Source organism: Nicotiana tabacum, chromosome 17 (assembly GCF_000715075.1).
Source record: "Nicotiana tabacum cultivar K326 chromosome 17, ASM71507v2, whole genome shotgun sequence".
In the NCBI taxonomy this organism is placed as follows: Eukaryota; Viridiplantae; Streptophyta; class Magnoliopsida; order Solanales; family Solanaceae; genus Nicotiana; species Nicotiana tabacum.
This window is the reverse complement of record NC_134096.1, coordinates 130,523,251-130,545,887: the sequence shown is the minus strand read 5'-3', so window position 1 is coordinate 130,545,887 and position 22,637 is coordinate 130,523,251. Positions and strand designations below refer to the sequence as shown.

The 22,637-nt window shown below is 35.0% G+C and overlaps 1 protein-coding gene across 3 annotated transcripts; it reads left to right on the top strand.

Annotated features, from left to right (window-relative positions):
• The first annotated feature begins 4,602 nt into the window (after positions 1-4,602).
• Positions 4,603-22,355, top strand: LOC107780696 (uncharacterized). Of its 3 annotated transcripts, XR_012701480.1 has the most exons (21): positions 4,603-4,878; positions 5,623-5,726; positions 6,996-7,082; positions 7,228-7,303; positions 7,405-7,479; positions 9,356-9,409; positions 9,902-9,961; positions 10,048-10,164; positions 10,568-10,662; positions 10,774-10,976; positions 12,107-12,204; positions 13,847-13,950; positions 14,062-14,227; positions 14,385-14,507; positions 16,550-16,632; positions 17,626-17,767; positions 18,630-18,659; positions 18,755-18,868; positions 20,064-20,139; positions 21,187-21,257; positions 21,346-22,355. XR_012701480.1 is itself a non-coding variant. In XM_016601266.2 (20 exons), exons 1-20 carry the CDS (start codon positions 4,834-4,836, stop codon positions 21,974-21,976), a joined length of 2,478 nt encoding a protein of 825 aa, XP_016456752.1. In that variant the 5' UTR covers positions 4,603-4,833; the 3' UTR covers positions 21,977-22,355. The 3 variants fall into 3 exon arrangements, 2 of the variants coding, with proteins under 2 accessions (XP_016456752.1, XP_016456753.1); XM_016601266.2 differs by lacking the exon at positions 20,064-20,139; XM_016601267.2 differs by lacking the exons at positions 18,755-18,868; positions 20,064-20,139.
• Positions 22,356-22,637: the final 282 nt, after the last annotated feature.

The window sequence follows — 22,637 nt, the reverse complement described above, 5'->3', positions numbered from 1 at the left end:
CCTCAGAAAGTTTGAAGGTTTTACTTGTGCTTTTCAAGAAACAACAAAATCAAATCCAAACTCGGGTTTTTTTTATTTGTTTTCACAATTCATTTAGAAAAAGTGGGAAGTGAAAAAGTTATCTTCATTTGCAACTCACATGGGAATTTATTCTAGGAAATATTCTCAGATAATATTTGGTACTCCTGGTCCTACTGAAATGAACAAAACTAATGCTACTACTTTTTTAAGGTCTCAACAGTAACATCATAGGAACGCTCTTCCAGTTTATTTCCAATTTATTCTTGTCATCATACTATATTATAAGTTGTGAAACCTTAAAGTATAAGATGAAAGATCAAAATATATTTCAAAAGTTAAACGACAGTTTTGTCCTTCGAGCAAATATTATTTCGAGAATATTTTTATGCATAATGTAAATATACATCTAATAAAGATAACAACAACGGAACAAGTAAAAAGAAAGTAAAATCCAAAGAAATAATAATGTGGCCGTTCAGATGGCCATAAACTGAAACTGTTTAAAGCTTTTTATTTGCTCTATTAATTAGACGTAATGGTTGAACTGTTATAAGAACCTTAACAGTCTCAACAAACTGTAGAAAAACTGTAATGGTAATAATGCATCTAATACAAAGAAGATAGACCAAACCTGTAGAGAGAAAAAAAATTTGTTTTCATATTTCAGTTTCATTTCTGTAGTAGTAATGCAGACTGTAAAATTTAACATTTCAGTTTCGTTTTTATAGTAGTAATGCAGGCTGTATATTTTCTTAATTATCTCAAAAGCACATTTCGGTTAAATTTATCTTCCACGGTTGTAGGGAAATTTTTATAGTCTTTTACATTCTTTATTTCACTCTATAAAAGTGTACATCAAATTGTCTAATCACTGTAATACATTTCTCTTGTTTCTGTCAAGAAATTTCTTTTTTTCCAAAAAGTCCATTAGATTTTTTGCTTGGCCTACTTTCCTTGCACCTCACAGGTTTACAATTTTCTTTCTCTCGCTTTCTTACATTTATGATGGAGTATCTGGTTCATGTTCCATTTTGGGGTCTGAAATATTTTATGTATGGGTTAATGTATGCATGTTAAATTTCTGCAAGAGTCATTTGACTCTGTGATTTCACATCTTCTAGAATCCATCTTTGTTCTTTTTCATTTTATCAAGCTTCAACTTATATTATTGGTCCAAAACCCACTATAAATTTTGTTGGTAGCAATGCCCTTAGTGCAATTCAATCTATCTTCACATTCCTCAAATTAACAAACTTGATATATCGTTTTTGGATGAAGTCCATTTACAAAACAGCTAGAAAAGATGATATCGACATATTTTTATTCAATTGAAGAAAACAAAATGAAAGTCGCTTTACTAATATTTAAAAGTTGGTGCAAAAACACAATTTTGGATACCGTACAAGAAAATAATGGATGATAATGCATGGAGAAACGAGATTTAGCTAGCGTTTTGGATATAGATTTGGTCGAAACTTAAAAAATAAGTTTTTGAAGTTGTGTTAAAAATAATTTTTGTGTTTGGACATTCATTTTATTTGAAATTTTGAAGTTCCCTAAACCAGTTTTTCAGAATTTGAAAAAAAAATTAATTTTTTTAAAATTGATCATATTCCATGAACATACAATGTTTTCAAAAGAAAATTTTAAAAAAATAACCCAAATTTATGGCCAAACAGGAGTTTGATACTTTCCGTTTCAACTTCACATTGCCCATGGGAAATTTTATTAGTTTTCAAATAATACTAAATGATTCTTTTCGTTCCGTTTTGAATTCGACTGTGACTTCTTAATATTTTTTTCGGATAATTTCAAATACCTCCCTCCAGGTTTCGCCCTATCACACTTACCTCCCTTATGATTTACAATATTACGCTTACCTCCCTTATTTTGATTTTCTTGTAACCATTCTTTAAACTCATTTAAAATAAATATAAATAAATACAATTTGACAAATTTACCCCTTTTAATGTTGAAAAATACGAACCAACCCAACCTATATATACCCTTACCTGTATATTTCCTTTTAATAACGAGATGATATTTTAAACTACAAATAGACTATAACTGTTAAACTTTTAATTTATTCTATGTAACAGAACTACTGAAATATATTTTATTGTTATTACTGAAAAAGGTTATCCAATTTGTAAAATGTATATGGAATGAGGTAGTCACAGTATCCTAGTAGCTTGACTTGCAAATATACATGAGGCCAAAGTTGGTGACAACATTTACAAAGCTACGTTATTAATATTCGACATTAGTCTCTTCTCATTTTATTTATTTTATTTTTCAAAAATATTCCAAACATATCCAAATAAAATAACGGCTATGTCGGTTTCATTAGTTCTTATGTTGTTTTCAAGGACCATTTTGATGACAAGAATAATCAAACTTTATTTAACACTCGAGTAATTAAATTCAAAGTAATTTCTCTAATTGAAAGAAAATAACATTAAAAAGGGCAAATCTGTCAAATTGTATTTTATTTATATTTATTTTAAATGAGTTTAAAGAACGGTTACAAGAAAATCAAAATAATGGAGGTATGCGTAATATTGTAAACCACAAGGGAGGTCAGTGTGATAAAGCGAAATCTAGAAGTATGTCTCTGAAATTATCCGTACTTTTTTTTTTTTTTGCCTTATTCACCGCAATTAACTATTTTTGATTCTATAGGTATTTCATGTCGCTATTATTTTTTCTTTAGTTGAAGCTTGTAATTTAACCCTTCTAATTTCATGATACTCATTACACACATATTGTAAAATTATCAACTCTCATGTCTTTTTGTTTGTCAAATTCTTTTATGATTATCAAAAAATTAATTTTAAAACTAAAAGATAATTTTTTTGGATATAATAGAGTGCTATATTTCTCATTAAGTACTAAACCATCAAATTGCCATCATCTAATACATGATTGTACTAAATTTTATAATACAATTATCTTTATATAATACCAGTAAAATTTTTGGACAAATTCACTGATGAAATGACTCATAATTTTGAATCAAACAAGGAGACAAGGGTACATGTGTGTGTTTTGATTTATATACATCAATTAAATATTTGAACAACTATTATCTATATCACAAATAACTGCTACTTTTGTGTAGGTATATACCATGAGATTGACGATGATCTATTAGACATCCCAAGGAAGGTGTTATGAATGAATTTTTGTATATAGCTTCTACAAAACACTATTACAACAATTTATTGAGGAAGGCAAAAACTTTTAGAGAAAAATATTTACAACCATAGCCGACATTTTAAATTATGTGTTGTTAACATATTAAAAAGAAGAATTACCATCCATATGATTATTTGATATATTATAAGAATTGCATAATCGAAGTCATCGAAACTATAACTTTTGAAATTCATTTGATAGCAATTTTTTCAGTATAATAATAAATATCGATTGAATAGGCTCACGGTCATCAGTTCGAGCTTGCATTTGTTCTCTTTAATTTCCGTGTAACTTCTCTTACATTTATTATAATATTTTAAAAATATTTAAACTAATTAGTATAGGATACACATGCGAATGACTAGTAGGAATAATATTAATGAAGAAGCTATAATAATCCGGGAGTTGGTGCTAAAGGAAATGGAGTTTCTGCTCTTGGCTGATTCAAGCAATGTAACTTACGAGAGATTTAAGTAAATTTCTCTAGTCTTTTAAATGTACCAAAAAGAAGGAATATCAAGCAGGAAAAAAAAAAGTAGTTAAATCCATCTGAACCCAGAAAAAAAATTAATTGAAAATTACTCAATCTTCGGAAAATGGCATGAAAAAATAGTTCACGAGATCTCTTGTTTCCAAATATAGAAAGGTGTTATCTCAAACTTCAAAAACAAGTGTCATAAGTCATAAGTACGTAATTGATATTTAAAAATAATAAATTATATAATCTATAAGCTGTAATTTTAATCCTTGGATTATTATTTTATTAATTGCATCATGAATAACATAGTAGTCATAAAACCATCAACATTGTTAGCAAAAAGAGAATCTATTCACATATTCCAACAGGCAAATCAACTCCACGGTCAACAATGAGAACCCATATATTATTCTTTTACTTTTGTCAAGCTAAATTATTTTTTCTTAAGGTAACACTTAGATTAATTCTAGAAATAAATTTTTAAAAAGGAAGATGATATTGTTAAAGATAGTTTAAAGAGGTAGGATTTAGAAGGCACAAATTGTTTCTACTTGCTTTTAAGATAGAGAAATTACTTCTTATGATATTATTCATCAATTTTATGTATAATATAATCCAGATATTATAACAAATTGACTTGTCAATTTTTAATAGTGATTACCAACTATTGTGTATCTCTTCATTAAAATTTTGGATCCATATTGCTCCAACCACGTATGTCAGAATTATGAACATGTACTATTTTTTTATACATTAAATCAAGCGTTAACTCGATACAATTTACCGAACATAACCTCAAAAAGATAAGTACAAAAAAAAAAGAAAATCTGAAAAATATAAAAACCAAGTTGCTCTTTTATTTATTTTATATATATATATTATATTATTTTGTGGCTTCTTTTTTTCCCCAAGGTCCCAAAAAAAAAAAAACAGCAAGGAAAATGGCTATTCCTACCGTAAGTAGCAATTCCTTTCAACTTGATGATGATAACAACTAAACCGAATCCGATCCTCTCGAAATCTTGGTGCATGAGAAGCTAACCAAAGACTCTGCTTCCCTTTTTCTGCTTCCAATTCTAGGGCTTCTTTCTCCCTAGATCCAAGCTGTTGACAATTTCATCTGGGTCCGCTCTTAAATGGCCATGTTCTGGCGTATGGCTGGTCTCTCCACTGCTTCTCCAGTAAGCCTATTATTATCATTTTCTTTTACTGTAGTGAAATGTTTGGGAACGATTTGAATGTTTTCTTTACTATCCAAAGTGTTTATCGATTGGAATTGTATTGGGTCTATATTGAATTGCGTGTTATGTATGTTGTGTGGTAGCACTCTCTATTTGGAATTCAGAATTGTGATAATGTAATTGTTTTGGGACGTTTAGAGTAGAGTACTTTTTTGGACTGAATTTCTAGTGGAAGTTTATAATTTGGGGTTCCCTGTTTACTTGTTGCTATTCTCATTATCTTAGTTTTGCGTCTGAAAGAGACTGAGTGTTAGATTGACTTAAATCATAGAGCAATGGAACAGTGGCTCCATGTATAGGAGTTTTTCTGTGGAAAGGACAATGTTCTTTACCTTAGCTGGATCTTGCTAGTGTTATCAAAACAGTAGGTAGGCAGCGAACATATGACAACTATCTCTCGAGCACATTCTTATGTCCGGCCTCAATGGAAAAATAAAGTGGAATGTTTTACATAATTTTTAATGGAATATGAAAATGTTCTGCAGTTTTTCCTTTGGAATATTCAGCATATTTTTCTTTATCAAAAAATATTTGAAAATATTCTTCTACTCAAATTTAATGTGAGTGCATTAATTCTCTTGACTTTCAACATTGCTTACTCCAAGCATTGTGTGGGGTATTCAACTAATGATGTTTCTCAAGAAATAATGTGTATACTAATTAGATATGCTGTACTTTTTTCAGGTGGAGACAATTTTGGATAAGGAAAATTTTGCACTGGATGAGCTCTTGGACGAGGATGAAATAATTCAAGAATGTAAAGCTCTTAATGGACGTCTTATTAATTTGTAAGCACCTTATTCACTCGTGTTTCTTCTTGGCGTTATTGGTATGCTTGGCAGAAGCTGTGATAACATTAAGTTATATTTATGTTGGATATGATGTACAAACTACAAAGTATCTCTCTACCATTGATGTTCTGTGGAAAGTCCATTTAAAGTAAATATCTTTTATCACAAAAAAATAAGTCTAGGATTTGCTGCTGTATTCCAAATGGTGAGGTTCAGATGAGGGACTCTGGTGTTGATGCATGTCATGCCATTTGCAGTGTTATTGCAGTTTAAAAATAAGCTAGTTTGGATTTAGTAAGAACAAATGGTTAACTTTTGTATTTCTGGTTTGTTAGTGAATCAGATTTCATCATAGATTTAAGGCAGAATACCTAACTACCCCCTGAACTTCGCACAATTTATTTAGTGCACACCTAAACTTTTTATAATCCTAATTACCCCAGGACTTGGCTATTTTATAGCCTTTACTTCCTGGGCGACCTCAGCCCAATGATGTGAGAGACCTGGCTTGCCACGTGGATTTTTTATCAACTTGGCATTCTTTAAAAGTTAAATATATGTTTTTACATTTTTAAATTCGGATCGTCTTTTTCAGGTCAAATTTGTAAAAAATTTGGCTGGAACTTCATTATTTAGGCTAAAACACTTTATTTGGCTTAAAATAATGCAGCCAAGCTTTTTACATGAAATAAAAAGAAACAGACAGTTGGAACTCCATTATTTTGGCTAGAACTTTTTTATTTGGCTAAAAGTAATGGAGTTCCAGGATTTAGCTCAAAACGAAGATATACACTGTTGGTTCAATATCCATTGCATTTAAACAAGAAATAAAAAGGAAAACAAACTTGGGGTAAAATATGCATTGTATATTAAGAAAATGCAAGAAGAAATTACACTTTGCATATGTATGTGGCAATTCACAGTTGAAAAATAACCTATCCAGAAGCTGATTTTTTCAATTCTCTTCACTCCCATGCGCCTGGAAGAGAGTGTATCCATGCTCTTTGTCGTGTTAGCGCTCAGAGGCGTAAAGGCTATCAAATACCCAAGTCCATGGCGTAATTAGGACTACGAAAAATTTAGGAGTGCATTGAATAAACTGTGCTGCATAGATTCCTTTTTTTTGTTTGTTTGTTTGTTGTTGTTTGGGGGTGGGGGGGTGGGGGTGATGCCATCTCTGCAGTCTGCACAATATTTTGTGTTGTTGCAGGATCTAAAAGTCATTCCATGGAAGGAACTGATTTATTATGTTTTTCTTTCTGGCAGTCTGCGCGAAAGAGCTCAAGTTGAACAACTTGTCAGGTACATAGTGGAAGAGGCTCCAGAAGATGCTGAGAAGAGACGAACTTTTAAGTGAGTGTCCGTCCGTGGTTGGAAAAGTATTTGCATTTCATATGTTGTAGGCGCTGGATGTTTCTTTTGACGAGAATATGAGTTCTCTTTCTTCATTAACCCAAGTGCGTGTATTAAAAGATTTGTTGTTCGACTTGTGCCATAGGTTTCCTTTTATTGCTTGTGAAATTTTTACATGCGAGGTGGACATAATTCTCAAAACTTTGGTTGAGGACGACGAGGTATGGACTCTTACTTTTGTCATATATCTTTATGCCTTTGTTCTATGCTTAGGTCCTTGAATATTGTTTATTTGTATTGGCTTTCTCATTTTGGATCTCAGCTAATGAATCTGCTATTCTCATTCTTGGAACCTGAGCATGCACATAGTACTCTGCTGGCTGGTTACTTCAGCAAGGTATTTCATCGTTGTCCACTAGTTACGTTAGTGTGAATTTCTTAGCTGACCATGCTACGTCATGCTTCACTTAGCTATATATTCCTTTTGTTTACTTTTCTAAAGTCTAAACATATATAACTGGAAGGCAAGTGGTTTATATGTTCGGCAGCTGACAACTTTTCTGTTGGCATGCCGTATTTTAACCTTTGAAACATCAAATGTTTGAAAAGAAAGGAGGGGGATTAGGAGTGAGGAATCTAAAGATGCATAACAAATCTCTTTTATTTAAATGGCTGTGGAGATATAATTATGATGGGAATAGATTATGGAAAAAGGTGATAGATGCCAAGTATGGTATGAAGGACATGTGGGCTCCTCGTTCAATTCAATCTTCTTCAAAAGGGGGAGCTTGGAGCACAATTAGTAATCTTTGGAATGAATATAGTCAGTTTGTGAAACTGAAACTTGGAAATGGTAATAATACCCTGTTTTGGTCTGATATGTGGTTGGAAAATGGAAGTCTTAGATCAAAGTTTCCTGGTTTATTAACAAAAATGGAAGAGTGTCAGACTTCTATCCAAGCACTGGCTGGCAGCTAATCTTCAGGAGGGGCCTCAATGACTGGGAAGTTGATGAATTTTCCCAATTGATGCAGTTATTGGATAATGTTAAATTGGAGGAAAATAGGAGAGACTCATTAATCTGGGCAGCAAGTAATGATGGTATTTTCACAGTCAGCAGTTGTTATAGCTTGTTACAAAAACAACAAAGGCTTTATCAGTCAAATTGGCCATGGAAAGCAATATGGAAGTCAAAAGCACCTATTAAAGTAGCCTGTTTTGGTTGGATTGCAGCAAAGGAAGGTTCCTTGCAAAGTGGACTCTAATCATCCATTGCAAAGTGGCAAAGCAGTGCTGGGAGCTCTTCCTAAATATATATGATGTCAAGTGGGCAATGCCTTCCAGTGTAAAGAGTTTGTTGGAGACATGGCAACAACAAAAAGTGGCAAAGAGTCAACAGATAGTATGGAGAACAATTCCTCTGTGTGTGTTCTGGACAATATGGTTGGAAAGAAACAGGATTTGCTTTGAAGGGGAAAGGCAGCATGTATCCATGATTAAAAACAGATGCTTATTAAACTTGTATTTCTGGTGTAAAAGACATGTAATGGTAAATATGGAACGATATATGAATTTTTTAGAGGAGCTAGGAGGAATGTAGTTGCTTTGTTGTATTAGTTTGGATGTTTGTAATTTTGTACCATCTTGGTACCTTTTAATAAAATAAAATCTTACCTTATAAAAAAAAAAAATGTTTGAAAATTTCATCAATCCTCTAAAACAACTTTTTCTTAAAAGACTACTCCCTCCGTTGAAAATTTCATCAATTCTCTAAAACAACTTTTTCTTAAAAAACTACTCCCTCCGTCCCAATTATTTGATGCAGTTCGGATTTCGAGAGTCAAACGAATTTTTCTTTGACCATTATTTTTTCATATGCCTTTTAAATATTTTAATTATTAATTTTTGTGACTTATAGTACTTTGTATTTAGTTTCTAACTGTGTGAATTTTATTTCAAAAAGCTTAAAGATTCTATGTCCAAATTCCCGATCAAAATTGAGAAGTTTGACTCTCGAAATCCGAACTACATCAAACAACATGGGGTGGAGGGGGTATTATTTTTCAAGTTTATTCTGTCTAGTTGCTATCATTTTGCTAGTTGCATGTTAGGCTAGTCATTGTAAGAGCCCGTTGGAATTTTGACGAAAACAATGCTGCATGTAAATTATTTTGGAAATGTCTTCATATTTTTAAGGTTTCTTCCTTCTGTGAGCTGTTATTATCAGATTATTAGTTTCTGCACTGGATTGATGCCCAGGATTCTTATTTTAGGTTGTCATATGTCTGTTGCTGCGGAAGACTACACCATTTATGAAGTATGTGCATGTAAGTCTACTGCTTCTTATTAGCTACTCATAATTGATGTACTTGGAGGTGATAATCTTTGATTTGCAGTATGGAATACACACACACATAGGAAATTATTGGATGTTATATCAGTTGCAGTAAAGATGGGCTATGGATGTATCAATGAAACCTTGCTCCCATTTTGTCTCCAATCTAATATTTAATGTTCTTTAAGACGATGGAGGGTGTTCATCTGCTGTGACTTATTTTGTCTGTATCTTCTTTAGTTTAAGATGCCAGTTTCCGGTGTAGAGAAAGATGAATAATTTGTTGAAAGAAAAAAATCGGATAATATGACTAACTGGTATGGCCTACCAATAATTTGTCTCTGTATTTAATGTCAATAGTCTGGCGATTTGTAGAAAACATTATTTTCCCTTGTACAATTGCGAGAGGTTGATTTCTACTCTCTTAATGTTTTCATTAGAAATTCAAGCACCATGCTAATGATAATGGTGTATTCTCTTGTAGGCTTATCAAGATATTATCAAGAAGTTGGTTGATCTCATTGGAATTACATCCATCATGGAGGTTTATAGTTTTTGAAATAGTTAAAGGCATGTTTTGGTTGTTTGGCTTGATTTAAATATGGAAGTCCTAATGCCTTTTATTTTTAGGTGTTAATTCGCCTAATTGGCACTGATGAACATTTGTATAGCAACTTCGCGGATTCCATGCAGTGGTTGGAAGATACAGATGTGCTGGAGATGATCGTGGATAAGTTTAGCTCATCAGTATGTCACTTTGCTGGATTAATTTAATAACACTTCCGTTTTGCCATGTCATTACACTATTTCTATGTTCTGATATCAAACCTGGCTTGTGGAACTAAGATAATTAGTGGATTCCTGCTGATATTTGCGATGGCATCAAGGGGTTGGGGGTGGGAGTTGGGACTGACAGCTGACTGGTAAAGTTTATAATTCATCGTGGGAGTTGGGACTGACAGCTGACTGGTAAAGTTTATAATTCATCGATGTAATATGTTCAACATAATGCCCTCGTTGGACACTGTTAGATGGGCGTATCAAATAATGATTGTCTAGCATTCATCTATTAACCAGTGACTTGGTACACTACAAAGCTTGTAATTGCTGGTGTAGGTTATTATGGTAATGGGATGCTCTGAAATTGCAGGATTGCCCGGAAGTGCATGCTAATGCAGCAGAAACGTTGTGTGCCATTACTCGATACGCTCCCCCTGGGATAGCTGCCAAAATCTCCAGCCCAAGGTGTTTTAGTATTCCGGACCTTTATTAACTCTGGTTTCTGATTGAACCGGTGATATTGCTGTATTTTCACGGATCTAACAAACAGATATTTTATTATATGATGTTTCACAGTTTCATTGGGAGGTTGTTCCGTCATGCTCTGGAGGACTCGCGACCAAAATCCGTTTTGGTTAACTTGTTATCTGTATGCATATCGTTGTTAGACCCCAAGAGGCTATCAGCAGGAACGTATTACATGTACGGTCGCCAGTCAATGCAGTGTTCTGGAGCAAGTGCGTATCCTGAGACTGTGGAAGGGATGTTGGGAAGCTTAGGTAAGGATTACCTCGTTGTCTTCTGAGCATATCTATTGGTAGACAAATGTTTTTGTGCATCCTCCCTTTCAAAGTCCCACCTCCCCCCTTTAATATAGAGGATTTTTGGAATTATTTTAATCTTGTTGAATAGTGATTTTAGGCTGTGTTACTGTGCTCAACACATTTGACCTTTGATATGTAGGAGACAGCTTTTCCTAGTCATACCACTCCTAGATTTAACCCTGCACAATTCGTTGTCTCTTCTCCAGTCGGTGATAAGTTCACTTTGAAACAAAATTTTGTGGTGCCTTCTTTGCTCTAATGTTTCCCAGAGTCTCCATTTGTAGCAACTGTTAGACTGAATGTTGTAGGGGAGAGGTGGAAGCATTTTAGGAGTCTTATTGTGTGGGAGGGGTTGCCTATGTGCTTAAGAGAGCCTGTGACAGTTTGGTCAAATTGAAGGGAGTTGATTTGCATCAAATTTCAGTAGGTGTTTTGACTTCACTTGTAAAAGGAATATGTTGGTTTATTTTAGTGATGATTGAAGGATAGATGTACAAAGTGTGGTTAACAAGGAATGAAATAGTAATTCAGCAAAGTTGGATTCTGGAGAAATAGAAAAAAACAATGGAGTTTAGGATGTACATGGTATCCTGATTTCATAGTACTTGATCAATATAAATCCATTCGACCTTTTCTTTATACACGACGTTTGGATTCTAGGTTCTCTTTATGAGTTGTGTATGTGATCTTCGAGATATCTGTACGTATGTGCATTATTGCTCTTTAGTCTGATGTAGTTGGATATGCCACATGCAATTGTGAGTAGGGTGGCCCTTATCATCGAAAAAGGTAGGTGGTACACTGGTTTGATCGTATCATCCTCAACTGTAACCTTTTACATCCAAATTAATTGGAGATCCATTTGATATTATAGTTGTTTCTCTGCTGCCTCTTGTACTTCGTTTTGCTTTCCGCTGGATAAGTCTTAATTTTATTGGGGATATTGATTTTGAGATAAATGCATTATGGTGTACAAGTTTTCTAGGTTCAATATTTTTCCAGTATGCATTAGATTTGTATTTTAACTTGTATGTTGTGACTTGTGATTCAAGTGGAATAATTTTTATCATTGTTTTTTTATGCAGGTGATTTACTGAAGCTTTTGGATATTTCATCAGAGGATAATGTCTTGCCAACAACATATGGAAGCTTACATCCACCTCTTGGGAAGCATCGTCTGAAGGTAGTTATTGAATATCTGTCTTGGAAATTTGATTTTAGAAATGGATATAATCTAATCGTACTTCTGATCTAACTTAAAGGCCAGTAATGTCAAAGACTAAAAGTGTAGAAAAACGGCAAGGTCTGTCGAGGCTTTAAGCGCAACACAATTCTTGAATACATTGTGCTGATATTTTTTTATGCGGGAATGAAAATGGTATTCACATGTTTATTCCTTTTTTTAGTAATTGGGAGTTTTATATCGGGGTTTATTTTTTGGAATAATACATCAGCACCCCCTCAACTAGTCTCCTTTTGCCCTGCACACGCTTAAACTTTGTGGGGGCCCCCCTCCCCCCACCTAAGACTATTCTGAAGTAGAAATATTACACCCTTTTTGCTGACATAGCATGGAGTGATTATACTCTCTTAGAATGCGTGAGATGCATTAGGAAAAAACGCTCTCATGGGCGGGAAACTCCATTTTTGGTCGATCAAGCTCCACTACACTTTTTGTGCACTCTATCAACCATTTTCCCTCCATTTTATCAAAAATCCTTCTTTTTTATCTCAGTAAAAGTTCCTTATTTGAGCCATAGCAAACGAATCTTTCACGGATCCCATCAGGAAAAAACTTTGCAGACCGTCTTACCAAAAGTCACTCGCTTCACCACTCATAGAAACAACCCCACACATATACCTGGCAGACTTCACCCAAAAACCACATCCTACACCCATCTAATGGGACCTTTTATATGATGCTTTTAGAAGAGATCTTTATTGCTCCAAAAAATAAGTTGCAAGAATTAGTGCTAGGATTTTTTTTTGGTTTTTTTTTTAGTGATTAATCAGTTTTTTCCTGCATGTTATTTGTTGATTTGAGAGGTGAAAGTTGAGGATTTTGTGTTTTGAGACGGCGAAGATGAAAGTGTAGCAAAAAAAAGGAAAACAAAGAGAAAAAAGGAAGACAAAAAGGTAAAAACTACATGTGGCAGCACGTGTATTACACCCCGATTTTCTCATTTGGGTATAAACCTCTCAGGATGGTATGAGATACAGTTCGATCAAGGATAAGAGGTAATAGGACCCCCACAAAGTTTATGTCTGTAATTGGCAAATGAGGGCTAGTTTGGGAGTTAATTATGCATTATCCCTAACCTTTTCTTTTGATAAACAAGCCCTTCATATCTATCTATGTCATACAACGTTATCAATATTTTTATGGTCCACTTGGTCTTAAAGAAAATGTAATATTATCCTTCATGTTTTGTTTCTAGCAATCAATTTTCAGGGATTTAGAATTTTGCAGATGAATGTTTAACTTGCGCATTAAAGTAGCCGCAATTTTACGTGCGTGTTGTAGTTTTGCTGAGTCTGTCTGTATTGTCTTTATAGTCTCTCTCTCTCTCTCTCTCTCTCTATATATATATATATATATATATATATATATATATATTCTCTCTCACAATCTCTAGTGTTTCTGTTATGCTATTGCTTACATATATGACATAGACTAAACTTCTAGAGTCTTGTTTTTCTTCTGTCTGAACAACAAACGAGAAGAAGCAGCCCCGCTCCATTTGTCCTGTGTTTTAAAGTTATGCTGGGTGATATATAGGGCTTTAATTCCTCAAGTTTTGATTTCAAACAACTGGGAATTTCAGATTATAGAGTTTGTTTCAGTCTTGGTGAGTGTTAGCAGTGAAGCTGCTGAAAAGGAGTTGATCTGTCTTGGTGCTGTTAAACGCATCCTAGAATTATTTTTCGAGTAAGTTTTCCTTACAATTACTATGTTACTATGTTATCAATAACCTTCTGATTCCTGTTATGTGGTATTGAGTCTAGGCATCTGTTTTTTGTTACTTGGTACTGAATCTAGGTATCCGTACAACAACTTTTTGCATCATCATGTTGAGACAATAATAGTATCGTGCTTGGAGAGCAAGAATGTTCAATTTGTTGAACATCTTCTTAGTGACTGTAATCTTGTCGGGAAAATTCTCGAGGCAGAGAAGAACTCAACGCTTGCTGCTGATCCAACCAAGGTAGTATAATCAAACTTCTAGGTGTTTCATCTAATTCTTAGCATGTTTAGTATAGAGTTCTTAATTTTTACTTCCCTATTTTGTTATTCTTCTTCTAAATTTTGGGCTATAGACTTTGAAGCATTCAGTCATTGGGTTTTTTTTAACGTGGATGCAGCCAACGGCCTCTGTTGAAGAGAGATCCCCACCCAGGATTGGAAATATTGGGCATGTGACACGAATAGCTAACAAACTTGTTCAACTAAGGAACAACAATAATGGCATACAGTCGCGTCTGCAGGTGTTTGAGATCTCTGGTTTTATGTGTTATCACTTCTTTGTATTTGTCATGTAATTCTTCCAATTTGATCCATCTATCCTGTTTTACTGTGCTATTCAGCCACACATGAAATAGAGATGTTTGCGCTTAGAGTAGCTGATTTTTGCTTTTTGATAAATAGAGATATCTCAAATTCCATTTGGGCAGTTGCTAATTCTGATTTTTTTTTTTATAGTGCTATAAAGTCTTTCATTAATAATCAGTACGAAGATGGTACTAAAAAGGTTACACGAGCTGGACTTATCCAGATTACATGATAAAAGACTCATTAAGTGGACGTGTTGCATCTTCGTTAGTGGGGCAATCAGATGAAGTAATAAGAAGCATGACACTATTGTTTCATAAAATTAAAAAAAGAAGCATGACACTAATTAATATGGATAGAGAGAGTGATAGAGTTTTAACAAGTGACTTCTCTAACTTTGCTGGGTCTTCTATTTTTTTTTTTTTTGGTCATCCCAAACGTTGCTCTACTCATACCACCTGGTAGTGTATAAATGTTAAATCAACTACTCCTCAATTGCGAACTAGTTGGGTTTGATTATATGAATCCTCAGTATTCATTCTGCTTTTTTCAAGCTCATTTTGTTCCAATACTAACTTACTAAGTAATGTCTTGAGGAAAATTCGGGGTTCTGTAAATCCTGCATGCGCATTGACATGAAAGTCTATATTCAGAAGAAAAGAGTCCTGACAAGTACCAAACCTAATGTGAGTGTAACAACAATTACGTTTTAAATCCAACTAGTTGGTATCACTCATATGAATCCTTTATTCATTCTGAGAGAGTGCCGGTCTTTAGAAACAACTCTCTCTATATGATTTTAGGTCTACCTCCTCTTTTAGCGCCTTCAATCATCATAGTGCTGCACCTAGATTGCAGTACATATGGAGGTTTACATACAATACAATGAAACCATCTTAGACAACTTCCTCTGATTTTATCATCTATGTGTGCTATTTTCACTCTGTGGTCATATGAGGTTTTTTCCAATCTTGTATGGCCACACATCCATCTTAGGATTTGTATATTTATGACATTCATCTTGTGAGCCTAACATTCAATCTTATATGAACATATGTGTTCTCATAACCATTCTATAAAATTTCCTCCCGCTTTGCCAGGTAACTTTCTATCACATAACACTTCCGTAGTGTTCCTCCATTTCAATCATCCTGTTTTAATTAGCATATCACATTCTCATTGTCACACCTTTTCCTAGAAGGCTGAGCGTAGATCTATAAATTGTTTGCATTAGGCACTGCATACTCCTGGTGATGTACCGATGTTGCTAGGAGAAGTTTGACCAACTGTAAGCTGTCATTAAATGGCATCCAGAGAATGCAATCTGGTACAGATAATGGGATCCAGAGGATGCGACTATAAGCTATGTGTTTGGGAGTTAAATGTTGAAGAGCAATCCTTTTTTTGTGTTATATTAGCTTTCCTACAAAATTGTTTCTCATACCTAATCATATTCTTAACAAAGCTTCTTTTCTGCATTTCAACCAAATTCTCTGTAAAAGAGGCACAGAGATGAACATATTATTGGCACAATGGTGAACACATTATTATGGATGTGTGTAACATATTACCTTCATTTATTTAGTCTATACTTACTAAGAAATTACATTGTCCTTTGATGGAGTGATTTTCAATTGACCTTTAGGAGAAAGTTATACTTAAATCTTTTGTCGATAATAGTCCTGGGTTCGTTGAGGTTAATTTCAAAATTTCTCTCATTATCTAGAAAATTTACCTACTTGTGTCAAGTTTTTCTCTTCTATTTGATTGGGTTTATTTAATGCAGTCACACTTTAGTGATTTGATATGGTCAAATTTCCTATCCGCATTAGTATGAGATGTCATTGTTGATTGCCCCAGACGTGTATTAAGTAGGAGCCCTTTGCAGTTCCTTTCTGTCATTAACTTCTGCAAATTCTTTTGTCAAAAAATTATCTTTTGCAAATTCCCTGTGCTAAATGCAAGTATCTTTTGGCAGGAAAATAGTGAATGGGTTGATTGGCAGACAAACGTCCTTCAAAAACGGAATGCTATGGAAAATGTCTTCCAGTGGGCTTGCGGGTGAGTGTTCCTTGTTTGCCTGCTCAAAGTTATTTTTGAATAGGAAATCACTTTGTGCTGGTTAGAGCGTGTTCGCTAAAGAAAGACTCAAACTCCGTGAATAAGGAAATAGTAGATTCCATATGGACTATTAGGACAATAACAACTAACACACACACCTCAATTCCAAGCTAGTTTGGGTGAGTTCTCATTATTCATTTCGATCCATTTGGACATGTAATTCAATAAGGTGAGGATTCATCGTTAATTGAGCTTATGTTGGCTGTCAGCCTGCTGCAACCCTACTTTATCTGGGTTTACACTTAGGATGTTAAGCTTGCACTAGAAGAGTTGGTTACATCATTACCAGGATTTTGAAATATTCATAAACAGAAATTGAACTGCCTAAATAGGCTTCTCCTTTAGTTGGATAACATGGGCGGGCGCGCGCGCACGCACAGAGAGAGGCGTGCACACACGCAAGGGTTGTGTATATACTATATTGATGAGGTTGCCTGATCTAACACAAATTCCTTGTTAATTACTATGTATCATGTCATTTGACAAATGGTGCTTCTTGGATGTGTCTGGTTAATGCTGCATATCTGCTGTACAACCTATCATGTTATGTGACAAATTTTTGATCTTGAACATGTCTCATCAATGCTGCATTTGTGTACCATAGAGGCATTTCACGTTTTTCTGGCTGAGATTGAAGAGAGATCCATACCCAGATTTGAGTGTTTCTCAATTGGTCGTTCGTGTGAATTTTAAAAACGTTATGCCATTCTTTTCTTTTGAGTTGGCCACAGTATTTTATATGTTATGAGGAAAACTTGGTTGATGATTATGAGAGTCTTTTTCTTACTAATGGCTAATACCTGTGGCTACCACACATTAGTATCCTTCCTATACCAAGATACTTTTCATCTTTTTACTGGAATGGTCATGACTGTAGTTTGATATTTTTGTTACCAGCACGGTACTAAATTTTATTTCATGTAATTCTCTCAGGAGACCCACGTCATTGCATGACCGAATGAGGGACAGTGATGACGATGAATATCAAGATAGAGACTATGATGTTGCAGCTCTGGCAAATAATTTAAGCCAGGCCTTCCGATATGGAATCTATAACAATGATGAACTTGATGAGGTGCTCTTCATGCCTTATGAAAAGACAACATGGTTGTGCATTTCTTGATCTCTCTCTGTTCTTTTAGCATGTACTGTTAAAGGCTAGGATCCTGTGTTTAGAGCTAAGAAGGTAATTGTTGACAGAATACTTGGAACACTGACTGGTAGTTGGAGAATTTATTTTCTTATTTTTAGAGCAGTCCTTTCTTGGAGCTGCCTGCTATATGGGATCTCAGAGATAAAGCAAATAAGCACAGTAAATGTGCTTGAATCATATAAATGCTATACCATTTGGCATCTTCTATAAATGAATTTGAGTGCAGGATTTGTGGTTTTATCTGCAAGTATCAATCACTGGGACTGTTGTTTCAGAATCCGTGGCAGCATTTTTGACTGTTATAAAGCCTCTGCTGAAAATGGTATAAGATCAACAGTTCAATATAAATGTAGTAGGGTTAGACAACAGTCCTGGAATCCATGCCAGCATGTTGTAACTGTTAAATGGTAATGAACAAAAGAGTAGATGTAGGGTAAGGCAGAAATTAGTGAGCTAGAAAGATTTTTTGCCAGTTAATAGCATAGAATAGTCTTCCTGATTCTGTCATAATTAGGAGTATTGGTAATCTTCCTTATTTACTAACTAATTTAATAGCATAGAATTGTCCAATTCAATACAAGTTCTCTCTTCTTTTTTCTTACCTTTTTAAGCAGTCCCAAAACAATGGGCAGCCTTGATTTTGTTTTTCTGTTTTTCCTTTTTAAACCTTTTATTTATTCAACTTCATTTTTAATCTTTAAATATCTGATTTTTAAGCACATGTCCCTTTAGTATATTATCATCAGATCTATGTACTTAAGGAGGACCTTTTATCTGTGTGCAGGCTCGTGGTTCACTTGAACGGGATGATGAGGTAACTTTCGAGGTTTTATTTTAATCCTTTAGTGATTGCTCAGTTAATGAGTTAGTTATACAATCTTTCCCATACTTCTGTACGTGTGTGTACAGGCTCGAGAAAGAGTACAACTGTACAAGACCAACTTTCTCTCTTCCAGATCCACTTTAGCATGGCTCTCAAAATTGTTTTGGGGTCATTTTCACTTTCATCTCTACAGTGCGAAAGTATGAAGCTATTTTTATTCTTGGACATGAAAATGGGTCCTGCATATAGCGAAATATATACAGAGGATTTATTCAAGCGGGTTCAACTATTTTGTTATTGAGGCATAATTGATTGTTTGATTGATTTACCTGCTTGTCATGTAATTATTCTGCATAGTGATGTTCATTTTATATCCTTTTAAGTCAATTTGTAATTCAGCCACCTCTGCACCGCTTCCAGAATAAAACTGATCTGCCCTTTAATGTAATGTGGCCAGCAGGAACTATCATTTAGTCAATAGCAATACTTCCAATTATTTCTGTATGAAGTCACCTATTAGCTTTTCAAAATACCAATATTGCACTTAGCTTTCTGATTGCTTTAAAGAAGGTTAGTTATGTATGCATATATAGTTTATAATGATTTATTTATTAATTGAACGTGTCATTTGTATCCTCAAGAGGGGTAGTTTCATGTATCTCGGGTCTATTATCCAAGGTAACGGGGAAATCGACGAGGATGTCACGCATCGTATTGGTACGGGATAGATGAAATGGAGGCTCGCATCCGGTATTCTATGTGATAAGAATGTGCCGCCTAGACTTGAGGGAAATTTTTTATAGAGTGGTGGTCCGATCAACGATGTTGTATGGGGCTGAGTGTTGGCCAGTCAAGAATTCCATGTGCAGAGATGAGAGATATTGAGATGTATGATTGGTTGTACCAGGAGAGATAAGATTAGGAATGAAATTATTCGGGACTGAGTGGGAGTGGTCTCCGTGGAGGACAAGATGCGGGAGTCGAGGCGGAGATAGTTTAGGAATGTTAAGAGGAGAAGCATTGATGCTCCTGTTAGGCTGTTAGGAGGTGCGAGAGGTTGGCCATGCCGGGCGTGAGAAGAGGTCGAGGTAGGCCGAAGAAGTACTGGGGAGAGGTGATTAGGCAGGACATGACGCTGTTATACCTTACTGAGGACATGACCCTTGATAGGAAGGTGTGGAGGTCAAGGATTAAGGTAGAAGGGTAGTAAGTAGTTGATAGTTTCTCCTTTTCTTACTTGTAGTATTGGTAACACTCATGTCCCTTCATATTCTTAGATTTATATTACGTCATGTTTTGTTCGCTTCCTTTTCTCTTTTTTCTTCTCTCTTCCTTTTCCTGCTTTTTCCCCTTCTTCTTTTTCTTGTTCTTCTTCTCACGTTCTCTGAGCCGAAGGTCTACTGGAAACAACCTCTCTACCTTCAAGCCGAAGGTCTACTGGAAACAACCTCTCTACCTTCACTAGGTAGAGGTAAGGTCTGCTCACACACTACCCTCCCCAGACCCCCATCTGTTTTTTTTTTGTTGTTGTTAACATGTCATTTATGATTGAATGGATGAAGAGATATAATATTGCATGTAGAAATATCTAACAGAATTTTCTAACTACCTGCTATATCCACCTTGCCACATCTTCTAATATATAGTATATCTTAAAGAAATAGGCCCTGTAAATGACTTTACCCAATAAACTCATATGAAGTTTTTATGCCCTTTTTATCCTTAAATTCTTAGATGGGAGCATTTATATGGATCTTTTTACAATTCTCATAAAGGGCATGTATACCAGTTCTGAATAGATGTTGGATCTTATAACCGCCACTTGTGTGCATCCTTCTAGAAGTTTCAAAAGAATATTCTCCACTTTACTGTCTCTTTTGGGAATTTCTCCTATCAATTATGCTGTCATGAAGCTCGCATGAAGCCCTCTTAAGCCTGAAGCTTAGTGATACTCAAGATGGGTGCTTCAGCTCACATAGATAACCTTTTATGCTGGCACCAAGGTGCTAAGGCCTATGTGTCATCACCATGGCTTTGGCTTTAAGAGGGCCATACTAGACAATATAGGTAGATTGGCCAAGTAGTAGATTAATTGTTAATAAAATGTAATGAATGGAGTTTAAGTGATTATGAATAAGAAATTAGTGAAATTTGGTATCAGTACCTAGTCACAAACTTAACACTGCATCTCAACATCTAATCAGAACGTTAAATTAATTTTTGAACTTCAGCGACCTGATTTTTGCTTCATATGCTTAAGTTAATTATAGTTTTTTAATTCTTTAACAAATAATTGTTGTTTGTGTATATAGTTAATCTTTCTTTTATTATATATTTATATTTTATTTCTCCATTAGTGCTCTCTCTACTGAAACCCATTTGTGCTTTGCGCTTGTGTTTTATGCTTTTTGTCTGTGATAATTCTGGTTAGGATAGTCAATGCAACCTCTGTGCCTGAATTCTACGGAAAACTCACTTTAGGCATATCATTTGTATAATCTCTTCTGATATCCTGTAGGATGTCTATTTTGATGATGAATCTGCTGAAGTTGTGATATCTTCACTTCGTTTGGGGGACGATCAGGAAAGGTGGGAAAAAAATCGAGTTCAGAATGCTTTTGTCCCCCCTTACATGTATCTTTAGTATCAATCAAAATACTTTTAATTGTTTTTGCAGTGGCTCACTTTTTACAAATTCCAACTGGTTTGCTTTCGAGGATGACAGAATAGCTAATGATCAGTCTCCTGGCTCGGTTACTTCTCCCTCCCCTAACACTGAAGAGACTGATGTTATTAGGCCCGGCATGAATGATGGTGCAGCTGCTGATGAAGATGATGATTTGGCAGATACCGCCACATCTAACCTACCTGAGCCAAAACCAAGTACTGATAATCCTTCACCCTGTAGTTTGTCTGAGGACTTGCATGATTCCACAGGTAATGATGCCAATAAGCCTCCTGAATGGGTTGAATGGCGAGAAAGTTCTGATACAATTAGAATGTCCAATCAAACCCCGGATTCACCTGATGTAGCTGATGTGGTTGAGCCTTCTTTACCTAATGGTGAGGTCAAAGTGGAATCAGAAGCTCTGAAGGATACTGTTCAGTCAAAAGAAAAGAATGCAAATATTTCACCCGCTAATGGGTCCACCAGTAATGTGGAAAAAGATTGTGAAGGATCACCACGTGATACCTCACAGCCTCCAGGAACAGATGGGAGCCAAATCACTAGAAATCTTAATTCTGGTAGTACGGAGAAGCCACCTGCTGGAACTGAGGTATTATCTAGTGGAGAAAGAGAGAAGTGAAGTGCAGAACTACTGTGAATTCTTTATGTGCAGCTGTTGGGGAGCAAACCTAGCACTTTTGCCATAGAACTGGCATGCTGATGAATCTCAGCTATTGCTGTCAGCTGGGACTAATACGTGGTTTTGGAGCCTGATGTACAGTGCTGGGTCTTAATATTCAACTTAGCCGCAGATGATTCTTTCCTCAACTTAGGTAAAGACTGCTCTCTCTTTCTTTTCACTTGTAAAGGGCTTTAGTGCAGGTGATTCAGTAGATCATAATTTTATTCACTATTAACACAGTTGCCTCTAGATGAGTCCAAACTGCTAAAGGAGGTTGTATGCAGTACACGTTGAAAGGATATTGTTTATATCTCATAGTTGTCATTTATTGTCTTAATCTGCTGTCATCGCCAAATTACTTGATCATGGTTGGTGAAGTAGGTCATAGTTATTAGTTATAAGATGTTGCAATTGGCTCCACCCCCTTCTCTTCTACTAAAGCTTGATATCAATTGATTTGATTCTATGGTTCATGATCTAATACACATGCATTTGGTTTAGATTCACGTATCATATATTTTAACAATTTCCCAGAGAATGGATACCCAGAATAAGTTCCCGCTACAAGGGATATCAGAGCATCATCCGCCCTTAATTTATGTACATACAACCCACCAGA

What these genes read in the sequence shown, in the direction of transcription:
- LOC107780696 (XM_016601266.2), top strand. Translation starts at nt 4,834, where the DNA reads ATGGCCATGTTCTGGCGTATGGCTGGTCTCTCCACTGCTTCTCCA. An exon ending in GAGAAGAGACGAACTTTTAA is followed by an intron (nt 7,083 to 7,227) that starts GTGAGTGTCCGT and finishes CTTGTGCCATAG; the next exon opens with GTTTCCTTTTATTGCTTGTG. An exon ending in GTCTTCCAGTGGGCTTGCGG is followed by an intron (nt 16,633 to 17,625) that starts GTGAGTGTTCCT and finishes TAATTCTCTCAG; the next exon opens with GAGACCCACGTCATTGCATG.